Genomic DNA, 26619 nt, shown 5'->3' with positions numbered 1-26619 from the left:
TTTGTCACAGTCTATCTGTCTCACACAGTCTCTCCCTTTCATGGTTTCTCTTTCATACACACACAGTCTCTCAAACACACACGCGGTCTCTCTCACACAGTCTCTATCTCACCTAGTCTCTCTCTCTCTCTCTCTCACACACACACACACATTCTCTCTCACATACATAGTTGTATCTATAACAGTCTCTCTCCATCATTCACATGTGCCTCTGACAATCTCTCTCACACAAACACAGTCACACACACACACAGTTGCACACACACACAGTCTCACACACACACAGACAGTCTCACACACACACAGACAGTCTCACACACACACACAGTCTCACACACACACAGACACTCACACACACACACAGTCTCACGCACACAGTCTGTGTGTATATCTGAGATGGACTGAAAGAGAGAGAGGGGCTGTGGGAGAGTGACCATATGTGAGAGTGACTGTGTATGAGAGACGGATTGTGAGTTGGACTGTGTGTGTGAGAGAGATTGTGTATGTGTGAGAGAAGTGTGTGTGTGGGACTGTTTGCTTGTGAGAGACTGTGTGTGAGTCACAGATACGCATTTCTCTGACACACACACTTCCTCTCTAACACACACATACACAAACACAACCACCCTATAGCACACACAATGCCCTCTCACACATAGTCCCTTCTAACACACACACAATCCCTTTTTAGCACACACACACAGTGCGCTAACACACACACACACACCCTCTTTAACACACACAATCTCCCATGAGCGCGCACACACACAATCCCTCTCTAACACACACACACACACACAATCCCTCTCTAACACAAGCACATGCAAAATCCACCTCTAATAAACACACATAAAATCCCCTTCTAACAAAACCAATCACACACATTCCCTTTCTAACACACACATATAATCCCTCTCTAGCACACACACACAATGTGACTCCAACACACACAGTCCTCTCTAACACATATACACAATTTCCCTGCAACAGACACACAACCTCTTTAATAAACACCCCCTTTAACAAAAGCACACACACACACACACACACACACACACAGACAATCCCTATAACACCATCCATAATAGTCCCCCACCTACATACACACACACATACAATCCTTCACTAACAAACACATACTCACGCACACAATCCCACTCTAACACATGCACAATCCGCCTCTAACAAACACACACACTTCTAACATGCACACACAATCCTTCTCTAACACACAGTCCCTCTCCAACACACATACACAATCCCTCCCTAACAAAGACACAAGATCAGTTCCCCTCAAACACACAAAATCACCCTCATACACACACATACACACATTCCTTATCTAACACACATACACACAATCCCTATCTAACACACACACACACACGTGGATAAATCCATTTTGGTGGCAAGAACAGGAAGGCAGATTATTATCTGAATTGTGTCAGATTAGGAGAAGGGGCTGTGCAACGAGACCTGGGTGTCCTTGTACATCAGTCAATGAAAGTAAACAGGCAGTGAAGAAAGCCTTTATTGTTAGAGGATTTGAGTTTAGGAGCCAGGAGATCCTACTGCAGTTGTACAGGGCCCTGGTGAGACCGCACCTGGAGTATTGCGTGCAATTTTAGTCTCCTGATTTGAGGAAGTACATTATTGCTATTGAGGGAGTGCAGCGTAGGTTCACCAGGTCAATTCCCGGGATGGTGGGACTAACATATGATGAAAGAATGGGTCGATTGGGCTTGTATTCGCTGGAATTTAGAAGGATGAGAGGCTATCTTACAAAAATAGAAACATAGAAAATAGGCACAGTAGGCCATTCGGCCCTTCGAGCCTGCACAGCCATTCAATATGATCATGGCTGATCATCCAACTCAGTATCCTGTACCTGCCTTCTCTCCATACCCCCTGATCCCTTTAGTCACAAGGGCCACATCTAACTCCCTCTTAAATATATCTTATAGAAACATATAATATTCTGAGAAGTTTGGACAGAGCAGATGCAGGAAAAATGTTCCCGACGTTGGCGGAGTCCAGAACCAGGGGTCACAATTTCAGAATAAGGGGTAAGCCATTTAAAACTGAGATGTGGAAACATGTTTTCACCCAGAGAGTTGTGAATCTGTGTAATTCTCTGCCACAGAAGGCAGTGGAGGCCAATTCACTGGATGTTTTTAAGAGAGAGTTAGATTTAGCTTTTAGGGCTGAGGGAATCAAGGGATAGGGGGGAAAAGACGGAACAGGGTACTGATTTTGGATGATGAGCCATGATCATATTGAATGGCGGTGCTGGCTCGAAGGGCCGAATGGCCTACCCCTGCATCTATTTTCTATGTTTCTATGTAATCCGTATCTATCACACACACACACAATCCCCCCTTAATAAACACACACAACCCCTCAAAGACAAATACACAATTCCCCTCTGACAAAAACACACACAGTGCCCCACCAACACACACAATCCCTCCCCAACAAACACACGCTCACATACGCATTCCCCCTCCGACACACACTCACTTGCTCTCCAACACACACACAATCCCCCTCTAACTCACACATAACCCCCCCCCCCCCACCACACACACACCATACCCCTCAAATACACACACAATCCCCTCTAACTGACACAAAATCACTTCTAACAAAAACAAACACACACACAAAGCCTCTAGCGCATACAATCTGCCCCTAATGCACACACACACAGTCCCCCATCTAGCACACACAACTCCCCTGCAACCCAGCACACAACCCCCTCTAATAGACACACACACAAACAACCCCTCTAACAAAAATAAAAACACACACCATCCATATGTAACACACACATACAGACCCCCTACTAACACACACAATCCCTCACCAACACATACCATTCCTATCTAATACACGTACAACGTTCCTCCAACATACACACACACCATACCCCTCAAATACACACAGAACCCCTGAACACACACAATCCTTCTCTAACACACACTCTCGCACACACTCACTCCTCCTCTAACATGTTCCTAAATCAAATGAGCAAAATCAGGCCATTTGGCCCATCAAGTCTCTTCTGCAATTCAATCATGGTTGATCTATCTTTCCCTCTCAACCCCATTCTCCTGCCTTCTCCCTATAACCCTGACACCCTTACTAATCAATGATCTGTCAATCTCCGCCTAAAGCACCAAATGACTTGGCCTTCACAGCCGTCTGTGCACAGACTCTGACAGTCCCACTCCAACACACACACACAACCCCCCCTGTAACACAACACTTCACAATTCCAGTGGAACAAACACCTCTCATTCCCTCTCTAATACAACACACAAAATCCCTCTGAACTACCACACACACACACACATATCAAAATCTCTCCATAAAACACACACACACAAAGAATCCTCTAACATAAACAATCCCTCTTTAACACAGCACACATAATCCCTCTCTTACACAACCCATCTGTCACACACAATCACTCTCACACAAACATACGCACACACACACACATACACACACATACATACACACACATACATGCACACACATACATACACACACACACAATCACTGCGTAACACACACACGGTGCCACCCTTTACTTACACAATCCGTCTCATGCCACAGCCACTCTCACAAACACAATCCTCCTCTCTCGCGAACAATCCCCCTCACTCTCTCTCACTCACACACAGCCCCCCTCACACGCACACAAACAAAAACAAACACAAACACACAGCCCCTCTCTCTAAACCGCTCCCCACCATCACGCATCTCATCATCAGATCCCTAAACAAAGACTGGCTGCCGACTGTGCAGAGAGCGGACTGCTCGCTGCCGCCATTCGCTGCAGCATTTGGCAACAACAAGGGTTTGGTGTTAGAGAGACAGGGCTGCTCGGTAAACAAGTGCCGACGCCCGGACCCCGACCCAGCAGCGACGGCAGCCATTGCTGCAGCGCCCTCCTAAATCACACTGCACCGGGCGCGGCGAAGGGTGTGTGTCTCCCCTGTGTCCGCCTTTGTGTCGGTGTCATTCTGTGTCGGCGTGTCTTTGTGCCTGTCTGTCTTTGCCTGTGTATGTTTGCATCTCTTTATCTGTGCGTGTCTCTTTTGTGTGTTTCTGTCTGTGTATTTGTGTGTGTGTGTGTGTCTCTCTCTGTCTGCGTATGTGGCTGTCTCTCCGTATCTGTGAGTGTGCATTTGATTGCATCTCTGTCTGTTTGTGTCTGTACTGTGTGTGTGTATTTCTGTTTATATGTGTTTGTGTTTGTGTGTGTGTATTTGATTGTATCTCTATCTATGTCTGTGAGGGTGTGTGTGTGTGTGCCTGTGTATTTCTGTCTCTATGTCTATGTGTGCCCGCCTGTATGGACATCCCAGTGGTTATGTCCGGGCGGCCGAGCGACACAGTGGCGGCGGGGCCGCTGCTCTTACCTTCGAGGCCGCTGTCGAGCTGGAAGTTGCCGAGAGCCAGCGGCAGCAGCCGGCAAGTCAGGGCGAGGATCCGCAGCAACATTGCGGAAGGCAGCGCCCGTCCCGTCCCGTCTCTGTCCTTGGTGCTGAACAGCGGTCGCTCCGTTGCCGGCAGCCGCTCGATGCTGGTGCGGGCTGGAGGAAGATCAGGGAGGGGCGGAGAGGCGAGGCTGCCAATAACGCAGCGAGTGTGCGGACACAGACCGCACCCTCCTCCCCGGCAGCGGCAGCGGCAGCTCCAATGCACCACCAGCCGGCGTCAACACCTCCCCGCCCCGGCCCGCCCGTCCGTCCGCCCGCCGCCGATCTGCCGCATCAGCACCTCCCGAACACGCTGGGAGGGGCAGAGAGGCAGGGGCAGGGGGGGGGGGGGGGGGGAGGGAGGAGGGGAGAGAGGGGAGGGGGGGGGAGGAGGAGGGGAGAGGGGGGGTGGGTGAAGAGAGGGGCGAGGGCGAGGCAGAGAGGGGGGAGAGATGGAGAGAGGAGATGGCGGCTTGTTTTATTTTTCTCTTAGCCTAGGGTGGCTATTGGGGAGTGGTCTTTCGTCTGGTTTAGGTGGAGGAGGGGATAGCGGGCGGGAGGGAGACAGACAGGGAGGGAAGGGATTGATGGGGAAGTGGGGAGAGAGATGGAGGGAGGAGTTGGGGTAGATTGTGGGGCAGGAGAAGGGGGGATGTGGGAGGGGGAGGAGATACGAAATAGGTGAATGTGGGGGAAGGGAGGGTACAGGCGAGTGGGGGAGGTGTTTGGAAGAGCAAAAGTGTTCTTAAGAATCCCTCCTCCTTCTCCCCCCCCCCCCCCCCCCCCCCCCCCCCCCCCCCCCCCCCCCCCCCCCCCTGCCCTGCTCTCCCCCACTTCCCTACTTCCCAACCCCCTCTCTCCTTCACCCTCAAAGACTTGGTCTCCACTACCCTCTGTGGCTGGGAATTCCAAAAATTCACAACTCTCTGGGTGGAAACGTTTTTTCTCACCTCAGTCTTAAATGACCTCCCCTTTATTCTAAGACTGTGGCCCCTGGGTTCTGAACTCGCCCAACATTGGGAACGTGTTTCCTGCATCTAGCTTGTCCAGCCCTTTTATAATTTTATATGTTTCTATAAGATCCCCTCATCCTTCTAAACTCCAGTGAATATAAGCCTTGTCTTTTCAATCTTTCCTCATATGACAGTCCCGCCATCCCAGGGATTAAACTCGTGAACCTACGCTGCAACTGCCTGAATCACAAGGATGTCCTTCCTCAAATTAGGAGACCAAAACTGTACACAAGACTCCAGATGTGGTCTTACCAGAGCCCTATACAACTGCAGAAGAACCTCTTTATTCCTATACTGAAATCTCTCTTGTTATGAAAGCCAACATTCCAATAGCTTTCTTCACTGCCTGCTGTACCTGCACGCCAACATTCAGTGATTGGTGTACAAGGACACCCAGGTCTCTCTGTCTCTCTTCTTTAGCAACCTCGTGATGCGCCTTTTCAAAAGCCTGAAAATCCAGGTAAACTACATCCACCGACTCTCCTTTGTCAATCCTGCTAATTCCTCAAAGAATTCCAACAGATTTGTCAGGTAAGATCTCTCCTTCACAAAACCATGCTGACTTTGGCCCATTTTATCATGTGCTTCTATGTAGTCAGAAACCTCATCCTTCATTGTGGTGCAGTGGTAGATTTGCTGCCTTGCAGACCTTGCACCACCGCAGGCCCAGGTTCGATCCAGACTAAGGGAGCTGTCTGTATGGAGTTTGTGCATTCTCCCCGTGACTGTGTGGGTTTTCTCCGAGATCATCGGTTTCCTCCCACACTCCAAAGGCATCCAGGTTTGTAGGTTCATTGGCTTGGTATAAGTGTCAATTGTCCCTAGTGTGTGTAGGATAGCATTCATGTGCGGGGATCGCTGGTCGGTGTGAACTCAGTAGGCTGAAGGGCCTGTTTCCATGCTGTATCTCTGAACTAAACTTAATAATGGACTCTAAAATCTTACCAACCACTGAAGTCAGGCTAACCAGCATAGCCTTTGCCTCGAGAATGAATACAACAAGCTGGAGTAACTGAGCAGGCCAGGCAGCATCTCTGGAGAGAAGGAATGAGTGACGTTTCGGGTTAAGACCCTTCTTCAGACCGGGAATTCTCTTCCCTGCTGAGTTACTCCAGCTTTCAGTGTCTATCTTCGGTTTAAACCAGCATCTGCAGTTCCTTCATACACATATCTTTTGCCTCGTGGAGTAGCATTTGCACTTTTCCAGTCCTCTGGGACCACTCCTGACTCTAGTGATTCTTGAAAGATTACTACTAATCCCTCCATAATCTCTAAAGCTATCTTTCAGAACCCAGTCCAGGTGACTTTTCCACCTTCAGTACTTTCAGCTTCCTAAGCCTTCTCCTTGGTAATAGCAACTCCACTAACTACTGCCCCCTGACTGGCATATTGCTGGTGTCTTCCACTGTGAAGACCGGTGTAAAATACAGTGCCCTCCATAATGTTTGGGACAAAGACCCATCATTTATTTATTTGCCTCTGCAATCCACAATTTGAGATTTGTAATAGAAATGGTTAAAGTGCACTTTGTGAGATTTTAATAAAGGCCATTTTTATACATTTTGGTTTCACCATGTAGAAATTACAGCAGTAATTACATAGCCCCCCCATTTCAGGGCACCATAATATTTGGGACACAGCAATGTTATGTAAATGAAAGTAGTCATGTTTAGTATTTTGTTGCATTTCCTTTGCATGCAATAACTGCTTGAAGTCTGCGATTCATGGACATCACCAGTTGCTGAGTGTTTTCACTGGTGATGCTCTGCCAGGCCTGTGGTTATGTTTATGCTTGTTTTGGGGGCTAGTCCCCTTCAGTTTTCTCTTCAGCATATAAAACGCATGCTCAATTAGGTTCAGATCGGGTGATTGACTTAGCCATTTTTTTAGCTTTGAAAAACTCCTTTGTTGCTTTCGCAGTGTGTTTGAGATCAGTCTTGCTGCAGAATGAACCGCCGGCCAATGAGTTTTGAAGCATTTGTTTGAACTTGAGCAGATAGGATGTGTCTGTACACATTAGAATTCATTATGCTATTACCATTAGCAGTTGTATCATCAATGAAGATAAGTGAGCCAGCACCTTCAGCAGCCATACATGCCCAGGCCATAACACTCCCCACCACCGTGTTTCACAGATGAGGTGGCATGCTTTGGATCTTGGGCAGTTCTTTCTCGCCATACTATGCTCTTGCCATCACTCTGATATGTTAATCTTCGTCTCATATGCGCACAAGACCTTTTTCCAGAACTGTGGTTGCTCTGAATGCTGATCAGCTGTAGATTTTCCCAATAACCATCGATCCCAATTAACTCAGGCTCCTGAGTAACACGGCTGTAATTTGCTGTATTATCATTTAGCACCTTAGGGTAATTTAGTACCTTCCCTCAGGGACCAGCAGCTGAGAGAATGCTTCGCCCTATTTGAATGTTTGAAGGCGATGCTCCTTGCATTTTGGCAATCCTAATCTTTAGGCAGCCAGAGGGTGGTTGCTTGGTCAGAGTATGTCTTGGTTGGGATGGTCCTCAACCTGGCCAAGTTGCCCATTCATGAATCACAATGACAGGCAGACAAGGGCACTGCCTGAGCCGACTGGCTGCCCTTCTTCCATGCCCAGGTGCCCCTAAAGAACACATGGTGTCCACGGGCACCATGGAGGGGTTCCGGGATTGCTGGGCACCGCGGGGGATTGGCTACACCCAGGGTCACGGAGTGAGGTGACTGTTTGAAATTTATGATAGTCTGTTGTTTTGCTGGTGGGTGTTTTGTTATAGGTTGTAGTGGTTTGTGAAATTGTAAATACTTGATGTTGTGATAAACCTCACTTTGTTATAAAAAGGACGTTTCACAGCAGAGCTCATTGGCCTGGCTGCGTGTCTAATGAGCAGAGGTGGGCGGGACTGCCCGGAACCCAGTGCATATTAGCTGCTGTCTGCGTGGAGTTTGCACATTCTCCCTGTTGGACCAAAGGGCCTGTTCAACGTCACAAGCTCAAGGGAATGTTGAAAAATAAGCAGGTTGCCTGTTGGGGGCAGAAAGATGGGGGGCCTTTGGCAGCCGACAACTCACTCACCCTGGGGTGTGGAGGTTCTGAACAGTCTTATAGCAGAGGGAGAGGGATTGGTGATTGGGGGGGGATTGGGCAGCCAGAATAGAAAGGAACAGGAGAGACACTCATGGGGCAAATGGCCCCTATCTTATTTGGGGGAAGTGAGGGTGGCAGGCAAGTAGGGAGGATACAACAGGGAGTGAGGGAATGAGGGAGTGACACTGACCCCAGGCTCACCTCTGTCCTGTCCCCTCAGCTGGCGATGGATACAGGGCAGCATCTACGAACACCACAACACAGAGCACAACGCTGACAGAGATAAGGAACACTTTATTCAATTATTGCTGCAGGACAAGGGTGTTGAGAGGGGCAAGAGAGAGAAGAGGGCTGAACAGCTTTGGTGATAACCCATCTCGTGACTCCCAGAGAGGAGTGCGAGGACTCACGCAGGCCCATCCCCATCCCGTTGCAACATAAACCCAACTCACACACCGTCAGTCCACAGAGTCCCCAGGGGACAGACACAGAGTGAAGCTTCTCCTTGCATTGTCCTGTCACACACGCCCAGGGCACAAGTCAGACACAGAGTGAAGCTCCCTCCACACTGTCCTGTCTCACACTCCCAGGGCCCGGGCTAGTTACACAGGGCTCACTCTACGATGTCAATTCATGTACAAAAGTAGAGAAACAGATTATTCCAAAAACCGTGATATATTAAAATATAAAAACCGCAGTGCGCTCAATGAAACGTTCTTCTATCCTCAGTTCTTCACAAATAACATCTTCAAAGAAATCCACGAATGATTCAAACAACAAACGAAGATTTCTGCCTGAAGTCACCCTGATTAAATAGGGAATGAAAAAGAGCGAGTTAGACTGTTTATAGACACAAATAGTTGTAACTTAGCGAGACAGGCAACATCTTTGGAGAGAAGGAAAGGGTGACGTTCCGGGTCGAGACCCCTCTTCAGACTGTTTGTTGGATAAGAGATAGGACGGGGCCAAGTATGTTCAGACATAAATCCAGTCAACAGAGACGCAGCGGTACAGTGCCAGAGACCCGGGTTCGATCCTGACTGGGGGTGCTGTCTGTATGGAGTTTGTATGTTCTCCGTCACTATGTTGCTTTCTCTAAGTGCTCCGGTTTCCTCCCACACTCCAAAGACATGCAGGTTTATAGATTAATTGGCTTCTGTAAATTATCCCTGGTGTATAGGTTGCGAAACTGGAATAACAAAGAACTAGTTGGTCGGCGCGGACCTGGTGGGCCGAAATGACCTGTTCTCTCACTATATCATTAAACTGAAACTAAAACGTGGAAACTTGCCCCTTGGCCCAACTTGTCCACGCTGGCCAAGATGCCCCAGCTAACCCGATCCCATTCACCTACATTTGACCCATACCCCTCTCAACCTTTCTGATCTATGTGCCTGTCCAAATGTCTTTTAAATGTTATAATAGCTACCTCAACTTCCACCTCTGGCAGTTCGTTACAAATACCCACAACCCTCTGTGTAAAAAAGTTGCCCCTCAGCTCCATATTAAATCTTTCCCCTCTTACATTAAACCTATGTCCTCTTGTTCTGATTCCTCTACCCTGGGTAAAAACCTCTGTGCATTTATGCTGTCTATTCCCCTCATGATCTTCAAGACCTCTAAGATCACTCCTCATTTTTCCGTGCTGCAAAGAATACAGTCTTACCCTGCCCAACCTCTCTCCATTTTACTCCAGTCCTCGAGTCCTGGCAACGTCCTCATTTCTACAGTACAGGAACAGTCCATTCGGTTCACCATCCAATTTCATCCCAAAATGAACCAATGCCATTGTCTCTACACGTGGTCTAGGAGGGGCGAGCGAGGGTGGGCAGGGAGGGGGTAAGCGGGGTTATGTGGGAAGGCACGGGGAGTGTGGGTGGGTACACGGTGTGTGTGTGAAGGGCATGGGGAGACTGCGGGGGGAGACAGCAAGTAGGAAGGCAGACACACCAACTCCATCTCCCCACAATGCTTCACCATGAGGCCAGCCCCCCCCCCCCTGAACCCCCCAACCCCCCCCCCCACCAGCCCAGCCACTTGACCATCCCCCACTTACGTCGTCGGTCGTGTCTGCGGGCGGCTGGCTGTAGATCACCTTCGGCTTGTCGCTGGGGAGAGAGCATTGTCACACTCAGAGCAGGGGGGACAGATATGTGGGGGTGTAGGTGTCAAGGACCAGGGGCCAGAGGGGATTACAGAAGGCGAGGGGCTTGCGAACAAGGGGGTTTACAGAGAGAGAGTAAGGGGGTGCAGGGACTGGAGAGGGTCACAGAATGAGGAGTTTGAGTAAAGGGGGTGGGGGGGTAACAGACAGAGAGGGTTAAAGACAAGAGGTAAGATTATAGAGAGAATGGGGGGGGGGGGGGGGGTTTACAGGGAGATAGGGAGGGAGAGGGGTTATGGAGATGGGGGGGGGGGGGGTGATTACAGTATGTGGGGTGGATACAAGTCCAGAGGGATTACAGAGATGATACCTTACCTTGTTTTCCCTGTAGGAGTGGACAAAAAGAGGAGAGATTAGAGTCAGAGAGGATTCAATCCCACCACCTCCCCTCGCTCAGCGCCCCCCCCCCCCCATCTTAAACATCCCCTCCACCCTATACACCCACTCCCTCAACCCAAAACCTCCCTCCACCCCAAACCCACCCTACCCCCGCTCCCTCCATGGGTGTGTATTAGCACAAGTTCCAGTCAGCCCTCGCCGGGGATGGGGGGGAACATGGGAGAAGGAACTGGAAAGGGGTAGGACCGGGAATGGGAAGGGGAGGGGTTACGGATAGCGGATGTGGTACTTACGTCCCAGGTATCCCTTGCGATAGGCGAACCAGATGGCGACGCCGATGAAGGCCAGGATGATGAGGGCCACGATCACTCCGGCAACGATGCCCCCCACGTTGGTTTCATCTATACAGGCGGCAGGAGACAGGTAACCGTCAGGCCATTCAGCCCCTCGCTGTAGACTAGTACACACAGGCAGCAGCAGGCTGGGTGGGGGGGGGGGGGGGCGGGTTGGAGGGGACAGAGCGGTAGGGGGAGTAGGGGACGGGAGCAGGACATTCAGCCCCTCTCTGTAGCCTGGTACATGCAGACAGCAGTAGGCTGTTCTGGGGAGGGAATGGCGGTGGGGATGGGGGTGTCACTTACACACTTGCAGGCGGAGGGGGGAGCTCTTGGTGGGTGGCCCCACCCCATTGTTGGCTTCACACATGTATTCACCATTGTCTGCCTGATTCACTGGGTCGAAGGTCTGGGGTCAGGGACAGCAAGGGCAACATGTCAGTTACAGACCTCACCACTCTCCCCCCCCCCCCCCCATCTGATCCAACCCACGCCCGCCCTGTGCCCAACACTCATCCATCTCCCACCACCACCCGCTACCCCTTGTCAACCAATAACCCCACCACCACCATCATCCCCTTTCCCACTGCCTACCTCACCCTCCCTCCCTCCCCATTCCCCGTCCCTCCAAACCTCCCCCCCACCACTCCCTCCTCCCCCTTCACCCTCCGCTCCCCACCCCTCCCTTTTTTGCCCCCACACCACCGGCCATCCAACAATCTCCCTCCCTCCACTGCCCTCTAACCCCCGACAGCCCTCGCCATCCGAAACCAACCCACCCTACCCCCTCCCCCTCCATGGGGGGCACTCACCAGCTCCCCGGTGCCAGGCTGGATGGTGTAGGAGGAGTTGCGGAAGCTGGCACTACCGGCTGATTTCTCGGGCATCAACACCCCGTCGCGGTACCAGCGGAAGTTGGGCGGTGGGTAGCCCGTGGTCTCCGTGCACTGCAGCTGTACCATGCTGCCCTTGACCACCGAGGAGGGCACAATGGCCATGGGCAGCCCGGGGGGGACTGCAGACGGAGGGGAGGGACAGGCAGTGAGACGCACCATCCAGAGAGCATGTCCGCCCTCTCCCCTCCACCCGTCACCATCCCCTCCCCCTAATTTCCCTCCCCTCACACCCCGTCTCATCACTCCTCGCCCCGTCGCTCCCCTCTCCTTCTCCACCTGTCCCCACATTCACCTCCCTCTCACTATTTGGCCCCACATCTCCACCGTGCCTACACTTTATCCCTCCCCTTCACCACTGACGCAGATACCCCCCTCCACCCTGGCCCAGCCACCCCCGCCCCCTGCCTGGTGCCCCCCTCACCCTGCACGACGAGCTCGACCTTGACGGTGTCGGTTTGGCTCCCATCGGGTGTGGTCACCTCACAGGAGTATTCACCGCTGTCTGTCGCAAGAGTCTTCACAAAGTGGAGAGCACGGGCAGAGAAGTCTACGCGGCCCTGGTAAGTGTCTGCACGGGGAGACAGGGAGAGGGGAGACATAGAAACATCGAAAATAGGTGCAAGATCATCCAAACTCAGTACCCCCGCTCTTGCTTTTCCCCCATATCTCTAAATTCCATTAGCACCAAGAAATCTATCTAACTCTCTCTTGAAAACATCCTGTCAATTGGCCTCCACTGCCATCTGTGGCAGAGAATTACACAAATTCACAACTGTCTGAGTGGAAACGTTTTTCCTCTTCTCAGTCCTAAATGTCCTACCCCGTATTCTTCACTTGTGACCCCTGGTTTTGGACTTCCCCAACAGCGGGAACATTTTTTCTGTATCTTGCCTGTCCAATCGCTATGATGGTCAACATGCCAGCGGCTTTCTTCACTGCCTCCTGTACCTGCATGCTTACTTTCAGTGACCGATGTACAAGGACACCCAGGTCATGTTGCACCTCCCCTTTGCCTAATCTAGTACCATTCAGGTAATAATCTGCCTTCCTGTTCTTGCCACCAAAATGGATAACCTCACATTTATCCACATTACGTTGCATCTGCCCACTCATCCAACCTATCAAAACGACTCTGCTGCCTCATAGCATCCTCCTCGCAGCTCACACTGCCACCCAAATCTCACCTAAATCGTTAATATATATTGTAAATAACTGGGGTCCCAGCACTGAGCCTTGCGGCACCCCACTAGTCGCTGCCTGCCATTCTGGAAAGGACCCGTCAATTCCTACTCTTTGCTTCCTGTCTGCCAACCAGTTCTCTATTCAATTTCAATACCCTACCCCCAATACCATTTTTTATACTAATCGCTGATGTGGGACCTTGTGAAAGGCTTTTTGAAAGCCCAGATCCACCACATCTCCCTTATCCATTTTACTTGTTACATCCTCTAAGTTTCTCCCAGTCCTCCGGTTTGTTGCTTCCTCTGGCCAATTTATATGTTTCTTCCTTGGATTTAACATTATCCCTAATTTCCGTCGTTAGCCACAGTTGAGCCGCCTTCCCAGTTTTATTTTTTATGCCAGATAGGGATGAATTGTTGTAATTCATCTATGCGCTCTTTAAATCTTTGCCATTGCTTATCCACAATCAATCCTTTAAGTATCATTTACCAGTCCATCGTAGCCAATTTTTGTCTCATACCATCAAAATATGATGGTCATAAAGCATATTATGGGCATTGTTGCCCAAGGGGCTTTGCACAACAAAGTTGCTAACTAAAGAAGAAAGGTGTTTCGGCCCGAAACATTGCCTATTTCCTTCGCTCCATGGATGCTGCTGCACCCGCTGAGTTTCTCCAGCACTTTTGTCTACCTTCGATTTTCCAGCATCTGCAGTTCCTTCTTAAACATTAAATGCTAACTAATCCTTCCTCATTACACAATACCCAGTCTAGCATGGCCTGCCCTCCAGTTGGTTCCTCTACATATTGGCTTAGAAAACTGTTGTTGCCAATTTGGTTGGCCCAATCTATATATAGATTCAAGTCACCCATGATAACTGATGTACCTCTGCTACACACATCTCTAATTTCCTGCTTGATGCTATCCCCAACCTCCCTACTGCTGTGTGCTGGTCTGTACACAACTCCAACAAGCGTTTTCTGCCCTTGGCTATTTCGCAGTTCTACGCATACCGATTCTACAGCATCAAAGCTAATGTCTCTCCTTGCTATTGTGTTAATCTCCTCTTTAACCAGCAATGCCACCCCACCTCCTCTTCCTTTCTATCTATCCTTCCTGAAAATTGAATACCTCTGCATGTTGAGCACCCAGCTTTGTTCACCCTGAAGCCACGTCTCCGTAGTCCCAGCTATATCATATCATATCTGAGATAGGGGGAGGTGAGACACGGGGGGGGGGGGGAGGTGAGACATGGGAGGGAGGAGATGGTCAGACCTACCAGTGATCTGATTGTTGTAGTAGACGAGACGGAAGGATCCTTCGAGGTCTTTGAACTTCCACTCCACGCGGGGCTCCCCAAAGTCGGCAGAGTACCGACAGAACAGGTCGGCAGCTGGGGGCAGAGCCAGGCATCAGCACCATGGGGAGGGGCCCGCAGGAGGAGGGGGGCGGAGGTGGGGAGGGTTGAGGGCACCAGAGAGGGGGATGGCCGCCGGAGGGGTGGTTTGGGGGACGGTGAGACGGGAGGGAGGGGGGGGATGGGTGTCAAAGCGCTGCCATGGGGGGGGGGGGGGGGGGGCGGACGCAGCTGCGGAGCCGAGAGAGAGAGGGCGCTGCAGGAGGAAGCATCGAGGGGGAGACCGCTGGAGGGATAGCGATGAGGGGCGGCGTGGGGCAGTGACTCACAAGCTGTGTGCATCGTGCTACAGGAACAAGGCCAGAAGTAGGGATGGAGGGGGCGAGAGGCAACATGGAGGAAGGGGTGTGGAGGGGGCGAGAGCGGGTGTGAGAGGCAGTGTCGAGGAGGGGATGGTGGGCATGTGGCGAGTGTACAGTGGCCCACACTTCCTTTACCTGCTCCAGCTCGCACGCTCACTTTAGGCGTGCTGGTCGTCACTTCGTAGGATCCACTTAAAGACACTGTGAAAGACACAGCACGTCAGCCAAGGGTCACAAATCACCCAAACCTTTATTTCTGTACCCTGACTGGAGTCTCCCAGTCCCTCTCACAGAGGGATATCTGTACACCAAAGGAACTCGACCCAAAACATCATCTATTACTTTCATCCAGAGATTCTCTCCCTCTCCCTCTCTGAGATATATATATATATATGGGCTGGATATTGAAGAATAATGAGACAAAGTACAGGAATGAGACGGAGCGTTTAGTATCATGGTGTCAAAACAATAATCTGTCCCTCAATATCATCCAAACCAAGGAGCCGGTGACAGTGCAGGAAGCAGGTGGACTCCAGACCCAGACTGCATCAATGGTGCTGAAATAGAGATTGTTGAAAGTTTCAAGTTGCTTGCTATAAATATCACCAACAAACAGCCAGATCACCCACCAATACTTCTGCTTCCTCATAAGACGAAGGATCGTCCAATTACCGATTGCTACAGATGCACCACGGTGCAGGTGGCAGCATGGTGGCGCAGCGGTAGAGTTGCTGTCTTACAGTAACCAGAGACCCGGGTTCGAACCCGACTGCGGGTGCTGTCTATATGGAGTTTGTGCGTTCTCCCTGTTACCTGCGTGGGTTTTCCCCGGGTGCTCCGGTTTCCTCACACACTCCAAAGACGTACAGTTTGTAGGTTTATTGGCTTGGTAAAATTGGAAATTGTCCTTAATGTGTGTAATATAGTGGTAACGTGCGGGGATCACTGGTTGGCACAGACTCCGCACAAGATCTCTAAACTAAACCAAACCAGAGAAAGCATCCTCTCAAGATGCATCACAACCTGGTTTGGCAGCAGCTCTGGCCCAGAGTGCACGGACTTGCAGAGTGTGGGTGAGGGACAGTGCGTGACAAAAAGCTTCTCAATACACAATCTGTACATGATCGGTGTCTCTCAGTCCTTCTCTCTCGATCAGGGGGATATCTGTACACCAACTGGTGTCTCTCAGTCCCTCTCTCCCTCAATCAGGGGGATATCTATACACAGTGTGGCTAAATTCTGCTCTAAATATAGTAAATTTGGAAATTGTCAGATGCACGACTGTGGAGGGCTGGATATTGAAAAACGATGAGACAAATTGCATGAATAGAAACATAGAAAAATAGGGTCAGGAGTAGGACATTCGGCCCTTCGAGCATGCACCGCCATTCAATATGATCATGGCTGATCATCCAACTCAGTATCCTGTACCTGCCTTCTCGCCATACCCCCTGATCCCTTTAACCACAAGGACCACATGTAACTCCCTCTTAAAGATAGCCAATGAACTGGCCTCAACTACCTTCTGTGGCAGAGAATTCCAGAGATTCACCACTCTGTGTGAAAAACGTTTTTCTCATCTCGGTCCTAAAAGATTTCCCCCTTATCCTTAAACTGTGACCCCTTGTTCTGGACTTCCCCAACTTCAGGAACAATCTTCCTGAATCTAGCCTGTCCAACCCCTTAAGAATCTTGTAAGTTTCCATAAGATATAACCATATAACAATTACAGCATGGAAACAGGCCATCTCGGCCCTTCTAGTCCGTGCCGAACACTTATTCTCCCCTAGTCCCATCTACCTGCACTCAGACCATAACCCTCCATTCCTTTCCCGTCCATATACCTATCCAATTTATTTTTAAATGATAAAATCGAACCTGCCTCCACCACTTCCACTGGAAGCTCATTCCACACAGCTACCACTCTGAGTAAAGAAGTTCCCCCTCATGTTACCCCTAAACTTCTGTCCCTTAATTCTCAAGTCATGTCCTCTAGTTTGAAACTTCCCTACTCTCAATGGAAAAAGCTTATCCACGTCAACTCTGTCTATCCCTCTCATCATTTTAAAGACCACTATCAAGTTCCCCCTTAACCTTCTGTGCTCCAAAGAATAAAGACCTAACTTGTTCAACCTTTCTCTGTAACTTAGTTGTTGAAACCCAGGCAACATTCTAGTAAATCTCCTCTGTACTCTCTCTATTTTGTTGACATCCTGCCTATAATTAGGCGACTAAAATTGTACACCATACTCCAGAATTGGCCTCACCAATGCCTTGTACAATTTTAACATTACATCCCAACTTCTATACTCAATGCTCTCATTTATAAAGGCCAGCACACTAAAAGCTTTCTTTACCACCCTAGCTACATGAGATTCCACCTTCAGGGAACTGTGCAGTTATTCCTAGATCCCTCTGTTCAACTGCATTCCTCAACTCACTACCATTTACCATGTACGTCCTATTTTGATTTGTCCTGCCAAGATGTAGCACCTCACACTTATCAGCATTAAACTCGATCTGCCATCTTTCAGCCCACTCTTCCAAATGGCCTAAATCTCTCTGTAGACTTTAAAAATCTACTTCATTATCCACAACACCACCTATCTTAGTATCATCTGCATACTTACTAATCCAATTTACCACACTATCATCCAGATCATTGATGTACATGACAAACAACAGTGGACCCAACACAGATCCCTGTGGCACCCCACTAGTCACCGGCCGCCAACCTGACAAACAGTTGTACACCATTACTCTCTGGTATCTCCCATTCAGCCACTGTTGAATCCATCTTGCTACTCCACCATTAATACCCAACAATTGAACCATCTTAACCAACCTTCCATGAGGAACCTTGTCAAAGGCCTTACTGAAGTCCATATAGACAACATTCACTGTTTTACCCTTTACCACAAGATCCCCCCTCAATCGTCCAAATTCTAGTGAGTACAAGCCGAGTCTACCCAGTCTTTCTTCATATGAAAGTCCTGACATCCCAGGAATGAGACGAAGCGTTTAGTATCATGGTGTCAAAACAATAACCTGTCCTCAATATCATCCAAACCAAGGAGCTGGTGACAGTGCAGGAAGCAGGTGGACTCCTGACCCAGACTGCATCAATGGTGCCAAAGTAGAGATAGTTGAATATAAACTTGCTATAAATATCACCAACCATTGGTACGGGTCCAACAAACAGCCAGAGTACCCACCAATATTTCTGCTTCCTCATAAGATGAAGGATTCTCCAATTACCAATTGCAGGGGGTGGCATGGTGGTGCAGCGGTAGAGTTGCTGCCTTACGGCGCCAGTGACCAGGGTTCAATTCTGATTACATGTGCTGTCTATATGGAGTTTGTATGTTCCCCCTGTGACCTGAGTGGGTTTTCTCTGGGTGCACCGGTTTCCTCCCACACACGAATGCCGTTTGTAGGTTTAGTGGCTTGGTAAAATGGTAAATTGTCACTGGTGTTTGTAGGCTAGCATTAATGCGCGGGGATCGCTGGTTGGCATGGACTTGGTACATCCATGCTGCACCTCTAAACTAAACCAGAGAAAGAATCCTCTCAAGATGCATTCCAACCTGGTCTGGCAACATCTCCGGCCCCGACTGCACGGACTAGCAGAGTGTGGGTGAGGCAAAGTCCGCGACAGAAGGCTGCCTCTCTCCACCCCCAGCCCACACACTCCAGCAACACCACACTGCCTCAGGAGAGCAATCAACACAATCAGGGGCCACTCACACTCCCGGCACTGTCTCGTTTCCCCCCCTCGCTCATCAGGCACAATATACAAAAACTTCAACATGTGCCACCAGATCCAAGGACAGATCTTCCCACCCATATCTGACTATTGAATGGGCCTCTCATATGCCAGGGATGTATTCCCAATCATAGTCCCATAATTCCCTATCTCATCATGGCCCTGTGCCTCCTGCTTGATCTGCATTTGTGTTCCAGCTACAACACTACATCGTGCACCATGCATCATTTGTCGTTGTTGCACTCATGCATTATAGGATGGCACACATGTTGTGCCTCGGTAGCACGCAAACCAGTGTTGTTCCACCACTCACTATATATGTGACAACAAGAAAACAATAACAATATCCCTCAGCCCATGTCTCTCTGGAACCAAAACACACGTACTCAATACCCAATCTGTACACAACAGCGGTGTCTCGCAGCCCCTCTCTTTCAGGGGATTTCTGTAACCAACGTCCCTCTCTCAGGAGGATAACTGTACATCGACTGGTGTGTGTGTGTCTCTCTCTCTGTCTCTCAGGAGGTTATCTGTACACTGACTGGTAGACACAAAATGCTGGAGAATCTCAGCGGGTGAGGCAGCATCTATGGGGTAGGTGATGTTTCGAGTCGAGACCCTTCTTCTGACTGATGTTGGGTGGGGAGGGGGGGAGGGGGGAAGAAAGGAAGAGGCGGAGATAGTAGGCTTTGTGGGAGAGCTGGGAAGGGGGAGGAGAAGGAGGGACAAAGCAAGCGCTATCTAAAATTAGAGAAGTCAACGTTCATGCCGCTGGGGTGTAAACTACCAAAGCGAAATATTAGGTGCTGTTTCTCCAATTTGCACTGGGCCTCACTCAATGGATGAGGCCCAGGACAGAAAAGTCAGATTGGGAATGGGAAGGGTAGTTGAAGTGCTGAGCAACCGGGAGATCAGGTTGCTTAATACGAACTGAGCGGAGGTGTTGGGCGAAACGATCGCCGAGCTTGCGCTTGGCCTCGCCGATGTGGAGAAGTCGGCGCCTGGAACAGCGGATGCAGTCGATGAGGTTGGAGGAGGTGCAGGTGAACCACTGCCTCACCTGGAAAGACTGATTCTTGGATGGAGTCGAAGGTGGAGGTAAAGTGACAAGTGTCGCATTTCCAGCGGTTGCAGGGGAAATTACCCGGGGAGGGGATGGTTTGGGTAGAAAGGGACGAATTGACCAGGGACTTACGGAGGGACACAGACAGGTGTCTCTCTCTCTCAAAGGGATAAGTGTACACTGACTGGGAATGTGCTGACAGAAGATTCATGCTGTAATATTCCTCCCCTCTCAGTCCCTCCCTCCCTCTCTCTCTCTCTCTCTCCCTCCCTCCCTTGCTCTCTTTCTCTCTCCCTTAACGTCACACCCTCAGGAATGCAGCAGAACAAGAATTTCCTGATCACATGACTAAGGTGAGCATTAACTATTGTGGAGCCACATCTCACGCCCACGCTGTCCCTCGCTCTCTGCAAAACCAGACACACAACTCCGATTTCACAATCTCTTTCCCTGCAAACCAACCCTCTTACATTTCTGGTCATTGTCCCGTCTCTCTCTCTCCCAAAGCACCGGACAGACCAGGGCCTCTGCGAGGAATTTTATCCGTGGGTACAAAGTTTCTTTCGGGCCCCCTTCCCTTCTCCACTAGTCATCCTGTTTTTATCCACTATGGTTTGATGCCATGACCTGTAGCCTGAGAGGCAAAAAGGGGGGTATGGAAGACGAGAGAGGGGTGGAATGGAGCGCTCTGCTGCTTTTCTGCATTTGAGGCCTGATGCTCCTATACTTCCCTCCATGATAAATATAAATAAAAGGATCAGAAAGAATGAAGCACATTTGTTTTGAACGTCTTTGTTTATCCTACAATACAGATAAGGAGAAAGAATTCACCTTGAAACTTCTCTTTATATTTCAATGTAGATCAGATCATCAGAATACATCATTATTAGTAAAAACTAAAAGAAGGTAGATATGCTTAGTATTTACTTTAAATAAAGAACTATCCTGTCCTTTTTTTGTGAAAGATTTCGAATCATAGCGTGAAAATCTATTGCTCTGGCAATGTTTGATTCAATACTTAGCCTGGCCAAATCCACACGACATTCCTGAGACATTGTAGACCTTAATTAATTCTTAATCATCTTGCGTTTGCTAAATGACCTCTCTGCAGAAGCTGCTGTTGCTGGAATTGTTAATAGTATTCTTAAGCAAACACAAACATTTGGAAACAGGTCACCAAGTCTGTACTCTGTTAACGAGTTCCACAGATCTAATGGCTTTGTGCATTTACAAAATTCACCCTCCCACTAACACACACACTTACTCACACCCATTTGCACACCTACCCACTCGCACACTCACACACACACCTACACACATACACCGAAACCCAGGACTGGACCACTGAAACTGCCACCCCGGCAGGGGAGTGCTGTCGATGAGGGGGCTGGCCGCTCACCTCCTACGGGCTGGGAGGCGCTGGGTGTTGAGGTTGGCCGTGGGCGATGCCCCGGGGCACAGAGGCTGAGTGAGGGGGCGGCAGGGTCAAGGGGTTGATGTGCCCGCATTGTTGCATTGACGGAGTGGCCTTCTGGAGGCCCTGCAGCAGCCCCCGTGGGGATTAGATTCGATCGGGTGCCGCTGCAAGGCTGAGTATGTGTATTGGACATAGCGGCAGGGGATCGGCAATGTTCCCTAGCCAGGCCCAGCATGAACCTCCAGCCCCAGTGGCACCACCAGGACACTTCATGGCCAGGTGAAGACTCAGAAACATTTTTAACAACTTTGAAATTGAGAGATACAAGATGGTGGTTGAAAAGTGGCGACTCACTTTGTGTATTGCCTCAGTGGAATGTACTATTCTTGTAATTAAAGACAGACACAAAGTGCTGGAGTAACTCAGCGGGACTGGCAGCATCTCTGGAAAGAAGGAATAGCTGACGCTTCGGGTCGAGACCCTTCATCAGACTGAGAGTCAGGGGAGAGGAAGTCTAGAGCTAGGGAGGGGCAAGGTGTGAAAACGAGAGATTAAAGCAGACGATGATCAAGGAAATGTAGAATGGTTCTACATTAGCTGAGGGGAAGCTCACAACGAGGCACACACAGTAAAATTAATCAGGACAGTGAAATTAGTCAGAGAACTAGGCTGGGGGAGGGGCAGGGAGCCAGGGAAAACAAGGGTTACTTGAAGTTAGAGATATCAACATTCATACCACTGGGTTGTAAACCACTGCAGACTATTGGCCTGTGACCACAGGCATTCACAGGGGTCAGTGCTGGGTCCACTATTGCTTGTCATCTATATGAATGATTTGTATAAGAATGTAGGTGGCACCCTCAACAACTTTGTGAATGACACCACTATTGGTGAGGTAATGCACAACAAAGATGGCTGTCTAAGTTGACAGAAGGATTTAGATTGTGGGCAAAGGTATGGCAGATGAAGTTTAACTCGGGCAAGTTCGAAGAGAAGGTTCATAAGGAACAGGAGTAGAATTTGGTCCATCAAGTCTACTCCACCATCAATCATGGCTGATCTATCTCTCCCTCCAAACCCATTTCTCCCCATAACCTCTGACACCTGTACTAATCAAGAATCTATCTATCTCTGCTTTAAGAATATCCACTGACTTGGCCTCTACGGCCTTCCGCAATTAATTCCAAAGATTCATCACACTCTGACTAAATACATTCCTCCTCATCTCCTTCCTAAAAGAACTTCCTTTAATTCTGAGGCTGTGACCTCTAGTCCTAGACTCTCCCACTAGTGCAAACATCCTCTCCACGTCCACTCTATCCAAGCCTTTCACTATTCTCTATGTTACAATGAGGTCTCCCCTTCATTCTTCTAAACTCCAGCGAGTACAGGCCCAGTGCCGACAACCGCTCATCATAGGTTAACCTAGTCATCATTGTCATTCCCCGGATCATTCTTTTAAACCTCCTCTGGACCCTCTCCAGAGCCAGCACGTCCTTCCTCAGATATGGTGCCCAAAATTGCTCAGAATATTCCAAATGCGGCCTTCTCAGCGCCTTATAGAGCCTCAGCATTACATCCCTGTTTAATGTGAGCAGTTCTGATCAGTGCATAAACTGGTTAAGTGTGATTAAGCTAGAGAGGGTGTGGAAAAACATGGGCATGGACATTGCAGGTACTGAGGGATGCGAGAGCGGAGAGTCTGGACACTCAAAAGACTGCAGATGCTGGAATCTGGAACAAAAAACAACATGCTGGAGGAACAAGCGGTCCAGGTAGCATGGATGGAGGGAGGGAAATGGACAGATGACGTTTCAGGTCGGGACCCTGCCCACTGAGTTCCTCCAGCAGATGAAACGTGCAGGAAGGAACTGCAAATGCTGGTTTACACGGAAGATAAACACAAAATGCTGGAGTGATTCAGTGGGACAAGCAGCATTTCTGGAGAAAAGGAATGGGTGTCGTTTCGGGTCGAGACCCTTCTTCAGACTGATAGTCAGCGGAGAGGGAGACTGGAGATATGATGAGGTAAGTTGTGAAAAGGACTGATCAAAGCAGACGATGATCAAGGAAATGTAGAATGGTTCATTGTTGGCCGAGGGGAAGGTGACAATGAGGCATACAATCATTAAATGTAATCAGGACAGTGAAACTAGTCGGAGAACGAGGGTGGGGGAGGCACGGAGAAAGAAGGAAAGCAGGGGTTACTTGGTTAGGAGAAATCAAGATTGATACCACAGAGTTGTAAGCTGCCCAAGAGAATATAAGGGGCCGTTCCTCCAATTTGCATTTGGCATCACTCTGACAGTGGAGGTGGCCCAGGACAGGAAGGTCAGTGCGGGAATGGGAGTTAGTGTTAAGTAACCGGGGGACACCTCGGGCAAGGCGGACTGAGGGAAGGTGTTCACCGAATCAATCGCAGAGCCTGCGCTTGGTCTCACAGGAGTCCACACCTGGAACAGCAGATACAGTAGATGAGGTTGAAGGAGGTGCAAGTGAACCTCTGCCTCACCTGAAAGGACTGTTGGGGTCCTTGGACGGAGTAGGTATCGGGACAGGTGTTGCATCCCCTGTGGTTGCAGGGGAAAGTACCTGGGGAGGGGGTGGTTTGGATGGGAAGGGATGAATTAACCAGGGAGTTGCGGAAGTAGCGGTCTCTGCGAGAGCGGAAAGGGGTGTATGTGTGACTGTTGGTGGGATCCCATGGGAGGACCAGAGACCGAGGGGCCGATGTTGTGGGAGGGCCAGTGACGGGGGCGGGGGGGGGGGCTGGGTGGTGTTTTGGGAGGACTGACGCACGTTGACCAGGCGCTCGCCCACACCTCATTGATGCCCTGGCGTTGCACAGTGGTAGAGTTGCAGCCTCACAGCGCCAGAGACCCAGGTCCGATCCTGACTACGGGTGCTATCTGCACGGAGTTTGTACGATCTCCGCGTGGGTTTTCTCCAGCTGCTCCGGTTTCCACCCACGCTCCAAAGACGTGCAGCTTTATAGGTTAATAGGCGTCAGTAAAATTGGAAATCGTCCCTAATGTGTAAAACAGTGCTGGTGGGTTGCTGGTCGGCGCAGACTCGGTGGGTTGCAGGGCTTGTTTCCACGCTGTATCTCTAAAGTAAACCGGTACACCCCACCAGCTCTGTAGGGGTGAGACCCCAGGGCTGGAGGAGTCAAGGGGGGAAGAGTCGGGGGGACATCACACAGACGCCCCGGGATGCAGCCTGGCCTCAGCGAGGGGCCGTCACGGTCCTGCTATCCAACAAGAATGATGCCTGCTGCTTGGGAAGATGGCGCCCAGCCTCACTGCCCAGCGTGGGTTAGACCGGGCCGCAGGCTGCTGCCCCAGCCACTGGCCCTGACCCACTAACACATAGATCGGGCCCCAGCCTGCTGCCCCAGCCACAGCAATCACCCACAAACTGGGAGCAAGCAGTTTTTAATTGCTGCAAACCTATCACTGTAACAAATGTGGTCAGAAATAACCTAGAGTTAATATTTACACACATTGTGTTTTAATCTACTAGTGTTGTACATTGATAACATGGAATGATTGGCATTGAACTTTGGTAAACAAGGGATACCAGAATTGTAAACTCGAGCCAGAGTAGCAGATGACTGACTAACGGGGTGAGGGACAGACATGGTAAGAGAGAGACGGGGATGTGGATTTGATAGAGGAAGGCTGGAGAGGGTGAGAGAAAGATTGGTAGGAGAGTGAGGGGGATGGCAATAATGAGAGAAGGGGCAGAGAGAGAGTCGGGGACGGAGAGAGAGAGATGGGGAGAGGCGGAGGGAGAAAGAGAGAGGGAGAGGGTGGAAGGAGAAAGAGAATGGAGGGAGAGAGAAGGAGAGCGAGAGGAAGAGGGTGATAGAGAGGGGAGGAGAGAGTGAGGAAAAAGTGAGGGAGGGGAGAGAGAGGGGAAGGGGAAGGGGAGACACAGAGAAGGAGAGTTAAGGAGGGGGAGAGAAAGGAGAGGAAGTAGACGGAGAGAGGGAGAGGAAGCAGAGAGTGGTAGAGGAAGGAGAAAGAGGAAGGAGAGAGGGAGGGGGGCAGAGAGATAGAAAGGGGAAGTGGAGGGAGAGAGGATGGGAGAGAGGGAGGGAGAGGAAGGAGACAGAGATAAGGTGAGGAAGGAGAGAGAGGGAGGGAGAGGAAGGAGACAGAGATAAGGTGAGGAAGGAGAGAGAGGGAGGGAGAGGATGGGGGGTGGGATGGGGTAGAGGAAGGAGAGAGAGGTAGAGGAAGGAAAGAGGGGAAGGACAGAGGGAGAAAGGAGGGGGAGGGGGAGAGGAGAGAGAGACCGAAGGAGGAAGAGGAGGAGGGGAATGGGGGAGGGGAGGGCTCGGATAGAAAGTGTTAGGTGCACAAAGAGAGAGAGAGTTGGTTTCGGAGTGGGGGTTGGGGGTGGGAGACTGGCCGAATCTCGCTGCCGGCAATCTCGCACTCGCCTTAAGCCCGGTGTGAGAACTGTTGTCGACTGCAGACAACCCGCTGTCGCTCCACCCTTGCCCTGCCCGCCTTCCCTCCCCGAGGGACCAGGAACCCCAATGTGTCATCGTTTCACCGAAACTGGAACCGCTGCCGACTTCCCAACGCGCACACCTCCTGCAATCCACGGCGGTTACAGAAACCAGACTGAAACGAAACCCATACGAAGGGGGCACCGTCCCACTTTCTAATGTCCCCGAGACTCAATCCCCACAGCCCAGTACTAACCCGTGCATCCCACGGCCCAAAACTCAGCCCTTGATCCCAGTACAAACTCCTTCACCCCATAGCCCCTGATCCCAGTACAAACCCCAACATCCCCCATCCCCCCCCCCTTTACCTCACAGTTCCTGGTCCCAGTCGGACTCAGCAGGAGTTTAAGAAGGAACTGCAGATGCTGGAAAATCGAAGGTACACAAAAAAGCTAGAGAAACTCAGCGGGTGCAGCAGCATCTATGGAGTTTCTCCAGTATTTATGGAGTTTCTCCAGCTTTTTTGTGTACCTAGGACTCAGCAGGAACTCACCTTGTCCCCCCAGGAGAACCAGCAGAACGAGCCAAGGGGAAGCCATCTTGTTGCAGGCAGCAGAGGACAAGGACGCGGCGCCAATGAGGGCAACGTCCCCCTCGCGGCCACACCTGACCCAAGCCCCGCCCTCACCTGCC

The 26619-nt window shown here is 50.3% G+C and overlaps 2 protein-coding genes across 3 annotated transcripts in view; both read right to left on the bottom strand.

Moving 5' to 3' along the window:
- The window catches only part of LOC116986574 (cell adhesion molecule 2-like), a 36401-nt gene extending 21951 nt beyond the window's left edge, over positions 1-14450 (bottom strand). Inside the window, exons 1-2 of the mRNA XM_033042172.1 lie at positions 14443-14450; positions 4431-4604 (exon numbers count right to left, since the gene is read on the bottom strand). Of these exons, the coding sequence (XP_032898063.1) occupies positions 4431-4512 (82 nt within the window). The 5' untranslated portion in view covers positions 4513-4604; positions 14443-14450. The remainder of the gene's footprint in view (positions 1-4430; positions 4605-14442) is intronic.
- Positions 8861-26619, bottom strand: f11r (F11 receptor). Of its 2 annotated transcripts, XR_004415586.1 has the most exons (11): positions 26480-26619; positions 15357-15422; positions 14782-14895; positions 12742-12888; positions 12237-12439; positions 11731-11833; positions 11383-11490; positions 11066-11075; positions 10643-10694; positions 9180-9391; positions 8861-9121 (listed from the first exon to the last, which is right to left on the bottom strand). XR_004415586.1 is itself a non-coding variant. In XM_033042590.1 (10 exons), exons 1-10 carry the CDS (start codon positions 26523-26525, stop codon positions 9356-9358), a joined length of 885 nt encoding a protein of 294 aa, XP_032898481.1. In that variant the 5' UTR covers positions 26526-26619; the 3' UTR covers positions 8861-9355. The 2 variants fall into 2 exon arrangements, 1 of the variants encoding a protein (XP_032898481.1); XM_033042590.1 differs by having other exon boundaries at positions 8861-9391.

The sequence above is a fragment of the Amblyraja radiata genome, chromosome 24 (genome assembly GCF_010909765.2).
Source record: "Amblyraja radiata isolate CabotCenter1 chromosome 24, sAmbRad1.1.pri, whole genome shotgun sequence".
NCBI lineage: Eukaryota > Metazoa > Chordata > Chondrichthyes > Rajiformes > Rajidae > Amblyraja > Amblyraja radiata.
The sequence above is the reverse complement of the archived record's forward strand: the minus strand, read 5'-3'. Positions and strand labels throughout refer to the sequence as shown.